The sequence below is a fragment of the Bemisia tabaci genome, chromosome 2 (genome assembly GCF_918797505.1).
Source record: "Bemisia tabaci chromosome 2, PGI_BMITA_v3".
In the NCBI taxonomy this organism is placed as follows: Eukaryota; Metazoa; Arthropoda; class Insecta; order Hemiptera; family Aleyrodidae; genus Bemisia; species Bemisia tabaci.
In genome coordinates, this window is record NC_092794.1 from 75,701,645 (window position 1) to 75,716,786 (window position 15,142).

Genomic DNA, 15,142 nt, shown 5'->3' on the forward strand with positions numbered 1-15,142 from the left:
TGGTTGGGTTGAAAGTGGCCTAAAAAAAATCCAATTCTGATTGGTTCTCGCTCATGGAGTCACAAACGAGTGCACCAAGATGGCGGTGCCTCGAATGTGAAAAAAAATAATGAAAATATTACCTAATTGTGGTTTATCAAGAGTAAATTGTTATTTCCATCGGTCCAAAATGAAAATAGATTAAGCAATTATTCACAAACCAATCTCATTTTCCTTTTAATTGATCAATTTTGTTGATGTTGTTGTTTTTGGATGACAGACATCGCAGGATTCCTTATCCTTACCCTCAATATCGTTCGTTTGTGTGCACTCATTTGTGCCTCAATGGCCAGCCAAGGCTGGCTGCCAGTCAGCTGACAATCGAGTTGTCTTAACTCTGGGTATAAAGGGACTCTAGAGGACGCAACAAAGCGATAGAGAGAGGGAGCACCACTAGTCAGCACCATAGAATAAAGAGACTACGCTACGTAGTCTCTTTATTCTATGTCAGCACTAACGGTTCAGATGGCACCTCAGACCAGGAGGGAGCGCTGCACGGCTAAACATCGAAACGCCGTAAAGTTATGCAAAAAATCGCGATCTTCGACGGGAGTTCGCTTCCCTCCCGGTTTTGCGTTTTTCTTCCCTGACTTTCCCGGTTTTCCCGGTCGCTAGACACCCTGCTTCATAAATTGGTCTTGGACATATTATAAAACATACCTTTTCCAGAGTCATCATGATTTCAACTCGCATTTGAGAGTCTGCACTCCGCAATGATTTAATGAGCATCTGAACTGTTTCTTCGTAGGATCTCCCCATCATCCGACCCAGCTTCTCGTACATGCTTCCCACACAGCTGATAGCAGCACTAAAACAAGTAAGAGTTAAAAATGAGACTGAATTTGTTACCGATTGAGTGTCACAGTCTACGTTCACCAAAAAAATGATGGAATAAGATCAAATATAAGGTGGCAATTGGTTATCCTTTCAAGAGTTTATTCTCTTTTTTGTTCTCCTTCATGGGTAGCTTCTTTTCATGACAATTATTTATCCTACCATAATTCACCAACTGAATGAGGATATACTATGCGTCCATTTGAAATAAAAAGATTGAGGGTTCAAGATTCCTACATACTGAATACGTGAGTACCAACTGGTGAGATTTAATGAAGTTGGAAATCAAGTAATTTCTTTCAAAAAGACTGCCTCTGCCATGTAACTCTGCTAAAATTGGGCGAGATTGTTAAAAATTACAAGGAATCAGATACTAGCATTAAAGATATTTATCGTACCTTCTCAAATTCCTTCAAATGATGATTATTCTCTCCAAAGATGTTGGCATAACCGTATACGTAGAGTATGTCAAAAGTACCAGGGCTGGTGTCATAACTTTAAAATAAGCGAAACAACCAAGCTGATTGTGGCTGCATCCGAAAGAACAATTCATTTTCTACCAATTGCATTGGGTTGAGCTTACATACTCAAAAATTTGCGAATTTTTGACTAACTAAAGCAGGAAGAAACGGGACCCCTGCCGTTTTTAACAATGATTTTTCTCACTGCGTTGGAAGAACTTACAGTTCATCTTCTCTGTCCTTGCATGTTTATGAAGCATTGTCGATTCTTATGCATTTTTTGTTTCCCTCATTTAATTCAAACACCATAATCTTGTATCATTATTTCAGGTTGAAAAGTTGCAAGAAACCAGGTTCATTATTTTGTATAGGGACTCACAGTGATCAACTTACAGTTTTGTGGTTGTAGAGCTAGAGGAGTCATCCTTGTTCTTCAAAATGTCGTTGCAGTGGTTGACAGTATCAAAGAGTAGAAATGTGTCCCCTACACTGAATAAGGTGGCCAAGCAGTGAGCGATCAGTTGTCTTGTTGGAGGTCCTGGGCACTGTTGAATAAGTTGCATTAACTGGTCTACTAATTTCTTCTGACACTCTTTGATATCAGACTGCGAAAAGAAAATACATTCTAAAAATGGATTGGTTGAAAAATAGCTCAGCAATTCAAAACAATATCTGCAGGGCCAGTTTTTTTTTTTTTTTTTTGCTGGGGGGGAGGGGCCATGGGCTGCGGCCCACAACAGTAATTATGGGGGGGGGGGGATTTTGCGTATTTTTTAAACATAGGTATCAAAAAAAAAATCGGACTCAGAAAAAAAAATTACAAACGAAAAAAGGCAGCAATATCTCTTATTTTCCAAGAGTATCAATATAATAATTTCTAAGTTTGGTCTTTTCGTGGTACAAGAGGGAGCTACTTTAACTTTTGCGCAAAGTTCCAAGAACTTATGCTGGAGTGAACAGGCCTTTCAAAAACAGTGCCCCTAACAGGGGTAAACAAATCTCATGCACCCTATCCCCCCCCCCCCCCCCCTACGGCTCAACCACTTGATGGTTCTTATTGATGTTTTAATACAGATGAGAAGGGGGCAGCAAAATACAGGTGGCCCATGGGCAGCAAATAGGTAAATCCGGTGCTGAATATCAGCCCAAAATTCTAGCATTTACAGATTGCTGAAAGGCACAAGATAAAAAAGACCTGTATAAAATCCCCCCGGTATAAAATCCGTCTCAAAGACGAGACACCTGTGAGCAGTTTGCCTTTTCGGCTTTGTCCAACTCGAGGCCTCGTCAATAAATTAATCGAAGACAACGTCGTAGAATTACCTACCTCTAGCTACGCTTCACCTGCCTTCCCTGTGCCTAAGGGTGCAAAGGAAGACAAAAAGTGGCGGTTAGTGGTCGACTGCAGACGTCTCAACAAGAAAATTTAATTCGAAAACATTCCTGTACACGATATGAAAACCGCTTTTTCTTTTTTTGGCAATGCCAAATACTTTTGTGTGATCGATCCAAACCAGACGTACCATCAAATCCCTCTGGATGAAAGATCCAAGGAAATTACCGCACTCATGGTCCTATGGAACATTTATCACTATAAAAGAGTCCCATTTGGGTTGAGTGTGGGTGGATGTGTTTTAACGCGAATGATCGATAGGATATTTTCTGATCTGAAATACAAGAGTTTGGTCAATTACTTGGATGACATTGTCCTATTCGCAGAAACCTTTGATGAATCGATGACCTTCCTAGATGATGTCTTGTCAAGGTTACAGAAAGCTGGATTAACTATTAATCCTGCCAAATTAAAACTTGCTGTTAAGCAGTTTGTTTTTCTAAGTCATTTGGTATCCTATCGATCAGTCCAAATAGACCCATCCCGCACTCAACCCATCCGAGATCATCTTCCTCTGACAACTGTTAAGGGCAAAGCCCGTTTCGTCGGGATGATAGGTTTCTTTTCAAAATGTTTACTAAATTTTGCAGATAAAGCGGCACCCTTGAATGCTTTGTGGCGAAAGAATGTTAAGTTTGTTTGGGGACCCGAACGATAACAAGCTTTCAAAGAGTTAAAGAATGCAATTATCAACCCCCCAATCCTTGCAGTACCTCGTTTCGATGTTCCGTTTATTTTGCAAACAGATGCAAGTGGGCGAGTTGTGAGTTGTGGGTGGTGCCCTATTACAGGATTGTGATGGCGTGAGAATGCCAATAGCTTACTTTTCAAAGCGCTTGACCAATGCCGAGGCCAAGTTTGGTACTTATGAGCAGGAATGTTTGGCTGCAATTCTCTCAATGGAACATTTTCGTCCCTATCTAGACCACCGAGAGTTTCTCTTAGAGACGGATAACCAGGCTTTGAGTTGGTTACTCGAACATCCGAGACAGCAGGGCCGTCTAGCGCGATGGGTTTCGCATATTTCTAGTTTTCAGTACCAAGCTGTCCATATTCGCGGTACCGAAAATGTAATTGCAGACGCTTTGTCTCGTATGTTTGATGACCAGCCCCAGGCAGGGTTAGAAATCGAACAAGAAGATGTCCCAGAGCCGAAAGTGAGCCCAAAATTGAATTGCATGTTATCCCCAGAATTAGCTGACTTTCCTCTCACATTCATTGACATTGCAGAACCCCAAAAGGGTGATCCTGAGCTTGGCCCCATCATCGACAAGCTGACAAAAAAGGAAGTAGTAAAAAATTATTCTCTCTCTAAAGGTGTTCTCTGTTTCACCCCACCACATTGCCGTAAATCCCGAATTGTAGTGCCAACTGTATTGAAACCAATGATCTTCAAATTTTATCATGAGTCAATGTTAGGTGGTCACTAAGGATGCAGAAAAACAATTGATAACATCCAACAGTTGTTTACTTTTGAAAATTTAGTTGCAGAAATGCGCGAATTAGTTAAAGCGTGCCACTTGTGTGCAGTTAGCAAACCAAACTTGAAGCAAAAAGTTGGTCATTTGTCTAGCGATGCTGCCTATTCTCCCATGGAGAAAGTCTACGTTGATTTTGTAGACCCACTCGTTCGTTCTACTCGTGGAAACTGTTTTGTAGTCGTAATGACTGATGCATTCACCAAATTTTCTTGGATATCTCCAACAAAATCATCTACTAGCATCAAGTAGCATCCCTACCAGGATCAAGTTTTCAAATATGCTAGTCTTCCCCGTTCTGTAGTGAGCAATAATGCCAAATGCTTTCGTTCTAATAAGGTAAAACGTTGGTTATTTAATCGTAGAATCCAAGCCATTTCAACATCACCTTATTAGCCTAAGCCAAATCTGGTGGAAAGAGTTAATCGAAATTTAAAGAGCGCATTAATCGCGTATCATTCTAATTCCCAAAATCGATAGGATGAGGGTTTGGACTGGTTAGTCCAAGCATTCAACTATTCTAGGCACGACGCACATCAATTCACGCCACACGATCTTGTGTTCACTTTTCAGCCAAATATGCCTTTAGCCCTTCAATGGCATATAACAGATCTTTTGCCTGAAAGTCCCAAAAACATCCAAGAGAATTGGGATAAAGCAAAGAAAAATTTGCAAGCGGCCTATAACCGCAGGAAAAAGCAATTTGATTGCGGTCGGGCGGACCATAACTTCAGAACTGGAGATCTGGTATATTGGAAAACTCATCATTTGAGTAGTACAATTAATAAGAAAATGGCCAAATTATCACCTCGCTTTGAAGGCCCATACCAAATAATGAGATTTACCTCTCCTGTCTCCATTCTGTTGTCTGATCTATCCGACAGCAAAATTGTTGTAAAGCGTGCTCATGTCACGCAGCTCAAGAAGTTTCTCCCCAAAACTTCTGAACCTAAAAGCTGAGACTGATACCAAGATAAACAAGTAATTTTAAAGTAATGAGTGATTTTAAAGATGAGTGTCTTTACCGAAATTTCCTCGATTGTACCGTTTTTTCATTGTACTAATGGAAAGTAAATTCAAATAAGCTTTTGTATTGTATACTTTGTATCCTAAACTTTGAACTTTTCATCCTCTTTACAAACGTTATGTAATAGCACAGCAGCGTCCGTCGTAGAATAGAGTCAGTGAATGAAAGAATGTTTAAAATTGTAGACTCAAATCATGTAATTTTCCTTGCTTTGTATGTGTGAGTTGCAATTATAAACAAAGCAAACAGTAGACTGAAATTCTTTTAAGAATTTTAATTTTGTTACTTATGACTATGGGTGTGGATTGGTCGTAACACGAGCAAGTAATAATCCAATGTAAATTTACTTTTCTCTGAGAATTTTCCATGCGAGAATGTTATGTAGAATCCTTTGATTAACGCCTCCTGTCATTTGATTTCGTGTCTCTTTTGTTTCATTATTATCTCGAATGAATGGGATGTTGTATGCCCCACCAAAATTTTTTTCTTCCTATACATTTGGCTTAACACGTTTAAGCAAACTTATTTTTTTGAGTTTCTACCAGTTTATTTTGTGAACCAACTTACTTGTGCCAATTTATTTCTGATCAGTTGGGCCTCCGTTTGGTTTCCCGAAAGGCCATCTGATTACGAATATAATTTTTTTTTTTTGCAGCAGATAAACAGAGAAATTTGCCATTCTTTGGCCAGATATGGCAGTTTCATTTCTTGTTATAACGTTGTGTGAAACACCATTCTGCATTTTTCTCTGAACGGACCCCCCCTCCCCCTCTCTGTGATATTAAATTTAAGTGTCCCCTCCGCTTTAGTTAGTAAGTTAAAACCTTCCTAACTGTGACCTGTTAAAAGAAATTCCTACCCTATCGAGTATGGGCGGATAGCGAGTATCAACCAAACACTGACTTTGACTTTTCCAGAGTATCTAGTTTCTAGGCCTGAACAGGTATTCTGCGCCTTTTCCTCTTTAAATTTCATCCTTTTGTATGATTTTTTTATAATTTGTCTTAAAATTTCATTTTCCTACAACTGACAGGCGGAGAACTAAAATGTTGTAGTTATGTGGTTATTGTATACTGAGTTAGACTTAACCTTCCTCTTTCTTGAAATAAACAATGGCCAAAAATGAAATTGTAAAACATTGTACTGACCTTTCATACATGTAAAATAGTAATGAAAATAGTAATGTGTTTCCTCTCTCCAACTTGCAAATTACCAGTCTTTTTGTTGGTCACCAAAAAGGACACTCTGAGTAAAGACTGTAGGAGTGGTACCGTAAGGTCCGAAGTTTTTGTTTTGAATTTTTAATGCAAGTTTAGTTGTTCAATAATATACTTGCTTCTGTCTGTAAATATCTTCCTTTTTGCCTTTTTGGAGAGAGATTATTCCCGATTGCCCTTTGAATACACATTGCTCATAAATTGTAAATTTGATAAATAGTTCAGGAGAAATAACTGTAGTTGTTAAATTGTAATTGTAATTGCTTAATTTTTTCAAAGGACCCCGCACACCTCTTATGGGAAGCTGCACCATGAAGAATTGCCTTCTGACTTATGTCATTCGATTCTCCTCAAGATGCTGATCAAAAGTTATAATTGCGCCAACTTTCTACGATACACCGTTTTCGCAAATACCTATGAGAAGATTCAATTATTCGGTGATAAAAAGCCAGAAAGAATCCTCATTTCAGTACTCAATTGACAAGCGGCTGTGTGTCAACAAGGAAATCATGGGGATTCCCGCACCGAGCGGCAGTCTTATCTCGGATTCCGCACGCCGTTTTGCTCGACCACCATCCAAATCAGATTCTTGAGGAGCATAAGAACAGGAAAGTCTGAACATCTACCGGGCGAGTGCGGGAGGGAGATAGCCCCTGAGTCGGCAGGTACAGATAAGAAGACGGACACGCGCTACGGTTTTTCCTCATTCACATCGGGCCTGTTCTCAAATGCTTTGTTCTTTTTTATTCATAGTCGCCGAATAATTGAATCTTCTCATAGGTTTTTTGCGAAAACTGTGCATTGTAGAAAGTTGGCGCAATTATAACTTTTGATCAGCATCTTGAGGAGAATCAAAATGCATAAGTCAAAAGTCAATTCTTCATGGTGCAGCTTCCCATAAGAGGTGTGCGGGGTCCTTTTTCCAAAATTTTACAATTTTTCCAATTTTCCACAATTTTTCAATTTTTCCAATTTTCCACGATTTTTCCAATTTTCCACAATTTTTCTATTCTTCTAAATTTTTTTTTTTTTATTGCAAACAAATTTTCTATCCTCTGCTTAATTGAAAAACTTTCTGTTGGTCACCAAAAAGGACACTCAGGGTAAAGATTGTACGAGTGGTACCTTAAGGTCCGAAATTGTTTGTTTCCCTATTATATGCAAGTTTAGTAGTTCAATGATGGATTTGCATCTGTATGTAATTTTGTATTAAGTCAGAGCTAGGAGAAAACTTTAAAAAATAAAACCGTAATTTACTGATAAGTGTCTCTATTTGGAATTGAGAATTTAAAATGATTAGTAAACAATTTCTATGTTAAAAATTATCAAAAATGCCCTTTCAGTTCTTTTTCTATGAATTTTCTTGTCTGCACTCAGTTTTCTGAATAGAATTTACTTATTCTTACTGGCCTTTTATTGTGTTGATATACAGTTGCCTTGATCTTCTCTTAACATGTAGCCTCTCCCCTCGAAGTTATCTTGCGCATGCTACCTCTGTTAATTTGCACACTCAGTTTCTTTTTTTAAAATGCACTTGCGCACTCGCGCTTTCGCGATGTCGCCTTGTGCTGGTCAGCATCTGCTCTGGTGTCATGTCAAGTTCCACTTAACATGTAGCCTCTCCCCTCGAGCTTATCTTGGGTATGCTACCTCTGTTAACATAGTGAACTGCATCTTTTTGTTCTTACAGACTCTCACTAGTCCTCCGGCCTAGTGCCGCCGGTGTTGACACCTACTTTGTCTTTCTGTAAAAGAAAAAAGCCTCTCTCCAACGCTTTGGCTCGGGCAAGCTTTAAACACCACATTGTGAGACTTGATCCAATTGATCGATTAATTGATTTTCTTTTCTCAGTGCTGAACCTTTCATTACACACATTCTAATATTCCAACTGGATAACTTAGTGCATTCAAGGCCTTTCAGTTTCTAAACCTGAAATGTTTGTAAAAAATTTTCTATGGTCTCGAAAATTCTTTAATTTTTGTAAAAATTTGTGCTTCACCTTTGTAAATTTCGACTTGATCGTATTTTAATTTTCGTCAAATTCGCATTGACTTGAATGTCCTGATTAGTACTGAGAGTTTCAAACTCTGAATTTTTCCATTGTCTTGAAAAGACTTTAATTTCTTTTATTATTGTGAAAACTTGTATTTGTAATTTGAAAACATGGTTTTGATAATACTATTTTTTTCATAAGAATTTGTAGTTGTACTTCGTAAATTTGGTCTTGATTGTCCTATTTAGTACTGACAGTACGGACGTAATGCTTAAATCTTTGGTGAAAATTTGATAGAACTTTAATTTCTTATAACTGATAGTGATTTCACTGATAATGATTCAATGTTTTGGTGAAAAATTTGATAGAACTATAATTTCTCGTAAATATTTATAACGACTTGATTTCAGTTATGAATTTCTTTAAAAAATTTAAAATTGTCAAATATCAGGTTTTTAAAACAGATTTGTACATTTGATAAATTCAGAATTGTCAGTAAATAATAACTATTGTAGTGATTGTCAGTAAAGAAAATCCATGTACCTAATTTTTTTTTTTTTTTCTTACTGATTCTAATGCTGTAATTTACTGAGCCCTCCTGAGAAACTTTTTTTTGGACCCCTGGTCCCTATTAGGAGGGGGAGGATTGTGACGGTCTGCAGCAGTCATTCATATTCTCGCGGGGATATGTTTGGCCGTTGCATAGCACTCTCCTTCCCCGGATCTTGGTTCTCCAGCAGTGACCGCGGCTGTCCGCCATCTTGAGCTTCAGTCTTCGCTTGTCTCTCCGCATAACTGGCCGTCGATCAAGGTTCCTCCCTTCCTCATTAGCTTCTTCACCTCATGTTGAGTCTTCTTTATATGTATTTCGCGACCTTTGTAGATTTGTGCCTTTTCACTGTATTTTTCGTTGCTCAATAAACTGTTGTTTCCTTTCGTTACTCGCTTGTCTAGTCTCTTTTTGTTACGTCTCCTCACCGACCGACCCTCTATAGGTGAGGCCTACCTCGCAGTACCTCATATTGGCCTAGTCAGCCGTCTTCCCGTTTCAAATCAATAAAATAAAGACATAGACAAATTGAGTACTAATGGGAGGGTAAGAATGAAATTCAAAAACAAATATTTGCACCGAAATTTGAAAGGTGGAACTTCTTCGTTGTGAGGCAATCAACAGTGCCATAAAATTCAAGAGCGGTCAGTTCAAATCTAGCTTGAGTTAGGTTCAATATAAGTTTATAACGGTCAAACTTAAGATGTAATTTCATCTTCTTAGAGAATCTTTCACTACCCATCACATGTTTCTTTACTTACCTTTTGAGCTGCTATGAGGAGTTTATCCAGATACCGCAGCCATTCGAAGATAAAAATAGGCCTCTTGTTCTCAGGCAGTTGATTTAGAGCTGCTTCATTCAAAATTAGACTGTGACTTAATTCCATTTTTATCTTCTCCTGAAAAGAGAAAATATTATTTTAATAACTTATTTTGACTGAGGTTATTGTATTTTAGTTTCATTGATTTTCATGTAGGAATGCAAGGGCTAAGTACTTAGTGCCCTTAACAAAAAAATACCTAAAACATGTTTTTAAAAAGACAAAAATGAAAATTAGTATACTTGGGAAAGGTTTGGTTGCAAAAAGCTACAAAAATAATATAATTTTGATTGCTGACTTCACCGAAAGACCGGATGAAAAAATGAAAAGGGGAATAATGACATTTAGAGGGAATAATAAGAGTAGAAAGTGCCGCAGCAATCTTGCAGACTTGCTTCGACTCAGAATGTGAAGAGGGAAGACGAAAGAGTTGCCTTAATATTGTGAAAATATACATATAAATACCATGGGAGAGATCCTATCTAGGACTTCTCATTTTCACCTAGCACAAAGTAAGCTGGCGACTATCATATGATGGGAAACGTGAAAAGTTACCAGTAGGGCTGCAAATCCAGCAGGATTCTGGAACCGGTTGTGAAGGTTGGAAAATTTTGCTTCTGATTTTCTCAACATCAGGGTTCTGGTTGTTCTGGTAAGAGTTCCAGACCCAACTTTATTTCTGTTCCGAGGAATGTTTTTGTAAAGCCAAGAAGTTTCACCAATTAGGTAGGTGCGTAAAAGGGGAAATTTTCAAAAAATCTGAAATATTTAATGAGTTTAAGGTTGCATTTACATTTATATCAATCTCCATTTCGTTAAAAATATATGAAAATCCTGTCTTCTTTTCCAGCTCATTTAGCATTTCTTCCTACTCGCGTGATTTCGTTCATGCGTCTTTCATTTAAGCAAACAAATTCCGCATGCATGCCCTGGAAATAATGCTTCAAACAGTGAAAAATATGGGGTGATTTTATTTCTTAAAAGAGCCTACGTTGTGCATTTGAAGCCGATTTGGAACCCAATCCTCCACCCAGTAACTATAGTTCCCGCACCTGTTCTATTGAAGCCATGCCATGATTCAAGTTCTGGATTTCTGCTTCCAATGGACCACTAAACAAGGTACGAATTTCAGCATTCTGATACATGTCTCTTAACCAAAATTTCACGTAAAACTTGATGCGCACATCAAAAATTACCGAAATCAACTCCTTACAAAGATATATATTGATTCCTGATGAGTGAATTCAAACCACTCGCTCATTAAAACACAATGCTTTACAAGAATCACATCGCACACTAAACATTATCATGAGAGTCTCTGCGATATAAAAATCTGGCAACCTCAGTCTTGACGCTTTGGCTCAGCTATAGTAAATTGCTAATAGTTTGAACAACACATAGTGAGAAATGAACATTGCTCGATTGAGAAGCTTGCTGAAACCATTGTAGTGCGAGATTTGACTCACGTACAGCTTTGAGTTTCTTGTGAGCGGGCAGTTCAAATTCCTCGTAACCGATGTGAAATAAAAACGTTAATATCTTCCTTAGGAGTTGGTTTCAGTAATTTTTGTTACGCAAATCGTTTTTTACATGAAATTTTGGTTAAGAAACTTGTATCAGATTGCTTAAAATCGTACCTTCTCTAGTGGTCCATTCCACTTAAACACACCATGTTCTGATTCTATTTGTACCCTTGCATTAGGTTTTGGGATCAAAATAATTTCTCTGCCTCCCAAATGCCCCTAAAGCTACTAGGAACAAAATTACTTTTAAGTAAGGCGACTTTCTCTTTTAAAAATTTTTCTGAGCAGGCTCCCTTTTAGAGTTAAGGAAATTTTTCTGAATGTCCCATGGAGCTTGTGCAGTCCTTAAAACCCCCTTTGTTGGGGTGATCGTCTGTGCGAGCCAGGTTTCCCTGCATGGGATGCTCTTCGGTGGCCCCCTCTCAAAAAAGTTCATGGTTCCGTCCATGATCATGGGTCACCAATTTTGACCGTAGAGTAGGGGAGAGCCGGGCAAAGTGGAACACTTTTTTTCAACGCGCAACAGAAAATTTATTTATTTTAACTACCTAAAACATTATGTTTACTTATAATTGAAGTTTCATCGCTTTTTTATCAAAAGAAGGTGAGAGAAGCCGAAAAAGTTTTCAAAAAGCGCCAAGAAAATTAGATACAAAAGAAGAGGCAAAATTCCACTTTGCCCGACTTGAGTCGGGCAAAGTGGAATTCGAGACACCGCTCCTTGAAATTATATTAATAATTAAAAGGAGAAACCGATTCAGTTAAATTTTGTTTTTGAAATCGAAACTAGAGCAATTACTGATTAAGTAGGATTCATGGATTTATTAATTTGACACTTCTAAAAACGAACAAGCTCTCACGAGCGTGAAACAAATCTGGCAAGGGTCGGCTAGTTACTTCCGTGATTTATTATTGCTTACGTTGTTCTTTTGGGATAAAAACAGTTTCTAGGGGATAAGTACCCTCTCTAGTTTCGATTTCAAGCACCAAAGGATGAATAAAATTTTTAAAATGAACGAATTCCACTTTACCCGCCCATTCCACTTTGCCCGTGGCCCCATAAGTTTTCACGGGCGCGAAACAAATTTGCGAAGGGCCGGTTTTCTGTTGAAGTCATTTTTTATTGGTTATGTTATTATTTTTTGCATAGAAACAGTTTCTAATGGACTGATACCCTCTCTAGTTTTAATTTTAACCACCAGGGTCGCCATAGGACGGACAGATTTTTTTAAAAGGCCAAATTCCACTTTGCCCGCCCGTTCCACGATGCCCGCCTCTCCCCTAAACAGTCATAATGTAAACAGTAGAGCTGACACCATGTTCTAGTCGACGAGTTCCAAGCCCAGTGTGCGCCAAGCTTTGGTCACTTCCTCAATACATTTTCCATCCAAGATGGCAACGTAGAACACATAGTAATTCCTATTCTTTTCGTTTACATCTGATGGCCAGGTCCCTATGTATCACAGAGATAAAAAAAGAGGTGTTTGCATCTTGAGGATTGTGTACCCTGTGACATAGGTCGGTACAGCCTGGTCAGCAAAATCCGGAATTCAAAGTATGAAAAGCAGACCATCAAGTCCGATTTTTTTGCTCAAATCAACTCATGATATAATTTCAAACACGATATGTAGAATGAATTTATTTCATAAACTACACCATTTCCAAGAAAATCGATGATAAAAGTCACCGTACCGAACTTCATCATCAAAAAAATTCCAAGATGCCCGAATTGCAAACACCTCCTTTTTTCTCTTTATGCCTATGTATTGAAAACAATCGATTATGCAACGAAAAAGTGACCCAGCGTTACGCAGGAGTCTCAGAATTTGAGACCTGGAAAATGCTTAAAATGGCACCAGCTCTCCCATTTACATTACGACACTAGGTACTCTATGATTTAGACAAGAAACTATCCTAACACAGTTGGAAATGACTATAATTTTGCTGGGCACCTCCTGAATAAGTACCTGATAAAATGACGATTCTATTGTGCTCAAGCACTTCACAAAATCAGTGTGCACCGATCAGATCCCTCCATTGGCAATATTTGACAGATTCAGGCGATTGTTTTTCAACTTGAAAGACCTTAAAATAAAACTGAGATGTCTGCCTAACTTTTCAAGAATGTAATGTGATGGATCTTTAAATAAATACTATGCTAAAATCTGGCATGTTAAGAGGTAGTTGAAGAAAAACTGCATCGGAAAAAAGTAAGTCTGCAGTCCGGTCGTTTAATGTGATAATAGCACGGAGAAGGACATTACCTGGAAAACAGTTGAGATGATCAGTGGAAGACTAGTTTCAGGCAGGTAAGATTAAGAAAGTCCGGCAAAAAATCATATCGTGCGCCAGGAGCCGGATTTGAAATTTAAATAGAGGATGGGATCATATACCTAATATTATTGTAAATTTATGTTGTTTAACCTTTAACATCATCGTGATACTAGAGTCGTATTTTGTTCGTCGCAACAATTGTTTCCTGTTACCGATTTTGTGTTATTTGCGTCACTTTTTCACAACCAATGAGAGCAAAGCAGCTAGAAGTGAGGTTAGTAGAGAGTTAGTACAGGGACCAGTTCTATAGGACCCTGGACTCCCGTAAGAGTCAATGTAAAAATTCGTGAGCAGGTACTAGTGCTGCTATCGCGCGTAGGATCCTCGCAACTCACTGCTGTTATCAGTTGATGGACTTCTTTAAAATCCGTAGGATCGCGTATAACTGCGAAAAATCGAATTTTTCATCGAGCCAATGCGTGCGGCACAACCTTTCAGGTCGAAAGGGGTCGAAAAACGCCAAAAATATACTTATTTTTCAAGAATTCAGCCGCCTTATGTGTTATTTTTCAATCTCCGGCTTAACCTCACTTTTGGAGCGGGCGATGGATGAGTCGAGGTTCGGGGGAAGAATCCTCTGAGTTGACTGGGATCCTACGCGAGAATGCGCTACAATCACCCGCTCACAACAGAACGGCGTCCTATAGTATGGAACGCCGTTAGTGTCAAAACCCTTTTCTTGCGCGCGCGGAATTTTTTCTGGCGCGCGGAATTTTTTTTCGGCGCGCGGAAAGAAAAAACCCGTTTTCGATGAAAATCTCTGAATTTCCGGATTCCGCGCCGGTATTCGATATATTTGCGCCGTTTGTGTCAAAACTATTTTTTCCGGCGCGGCGCTCCAAATCTGTTCCGCGCGCGGACTTTTCGATATATCGATTCCTGCTCGCCGCCGGCGCGGCGCTCCGAAATCTGTTCCGCGCGCAGAATTTTCGATATATCGATTCCTGCTCGCCGACTGTTTTTTCCGGCGCTGCACCAGAAAATAATTCCGCGCGCCACTTTTTCGATATATCGATTTTTCTGCGCGCGGAGAATATTATCTCTCTTTTGAACGATTTCCATTATCGATCCTCTGCGTGCCCCTGCCGTATGTGGGTCGTGTAAACAAACGCAGATTGATAACACAAATGATCCAAACAACTCGAAATCTCTTAATTTTAATTAATTTAAATCCATTTTCGACTTCAACTATGAAGGGCCGTTTGTAACTAAAGATAAAAATGTTTGCAATATATAAGAAATGATGCAATATATGAAATATTCAAGATATATAGGAAATTTTGAAATATATATACGGAACTGTCGTAATATATTAAAAAACTCTAATTATATAAGAATTAATGTGTGGATAAATATGAAAACCATGTCAAAATATACAGTGAAAATCGTGCAATATATAGGAAATTTCTCCTCTTTTGTCCAAGTGAGGTTAGCGCTCATCGGTGATTCGGCGGTGTTGCATGATTGATTT

At 38.6% G+C, this 15,142-nt stretch overlaps 1 protein-coding gene across 1 annotated transcript in view; it reads right to left on the reverse strand.

Moving 5' to 3' along the window:
• LOC109039674 (HEAT repeat-containing protein 5B) overlaps positions 1-13,890 on the reverse strand; it is a gene marked incomplete at its 5' end in the record, with an annotated part of 181,965 nt that extends 168,075 nt beyond the window's left edge. The window contains 4 exon segments of the mRNA XM_072296271.1: positions 700-847; positions 1,728-1,939; positions 9,755-9,892; positions 13,602-13,890. Coding sequence (XP_072152372.1) covers positions 700-847; positions 1,728-1,939; positions 9,755-9,880 — 486 coding nt within the window.
• Between the last annotated feature and the right edge of the window lie 1,252 nt (positions 13,891-15,142).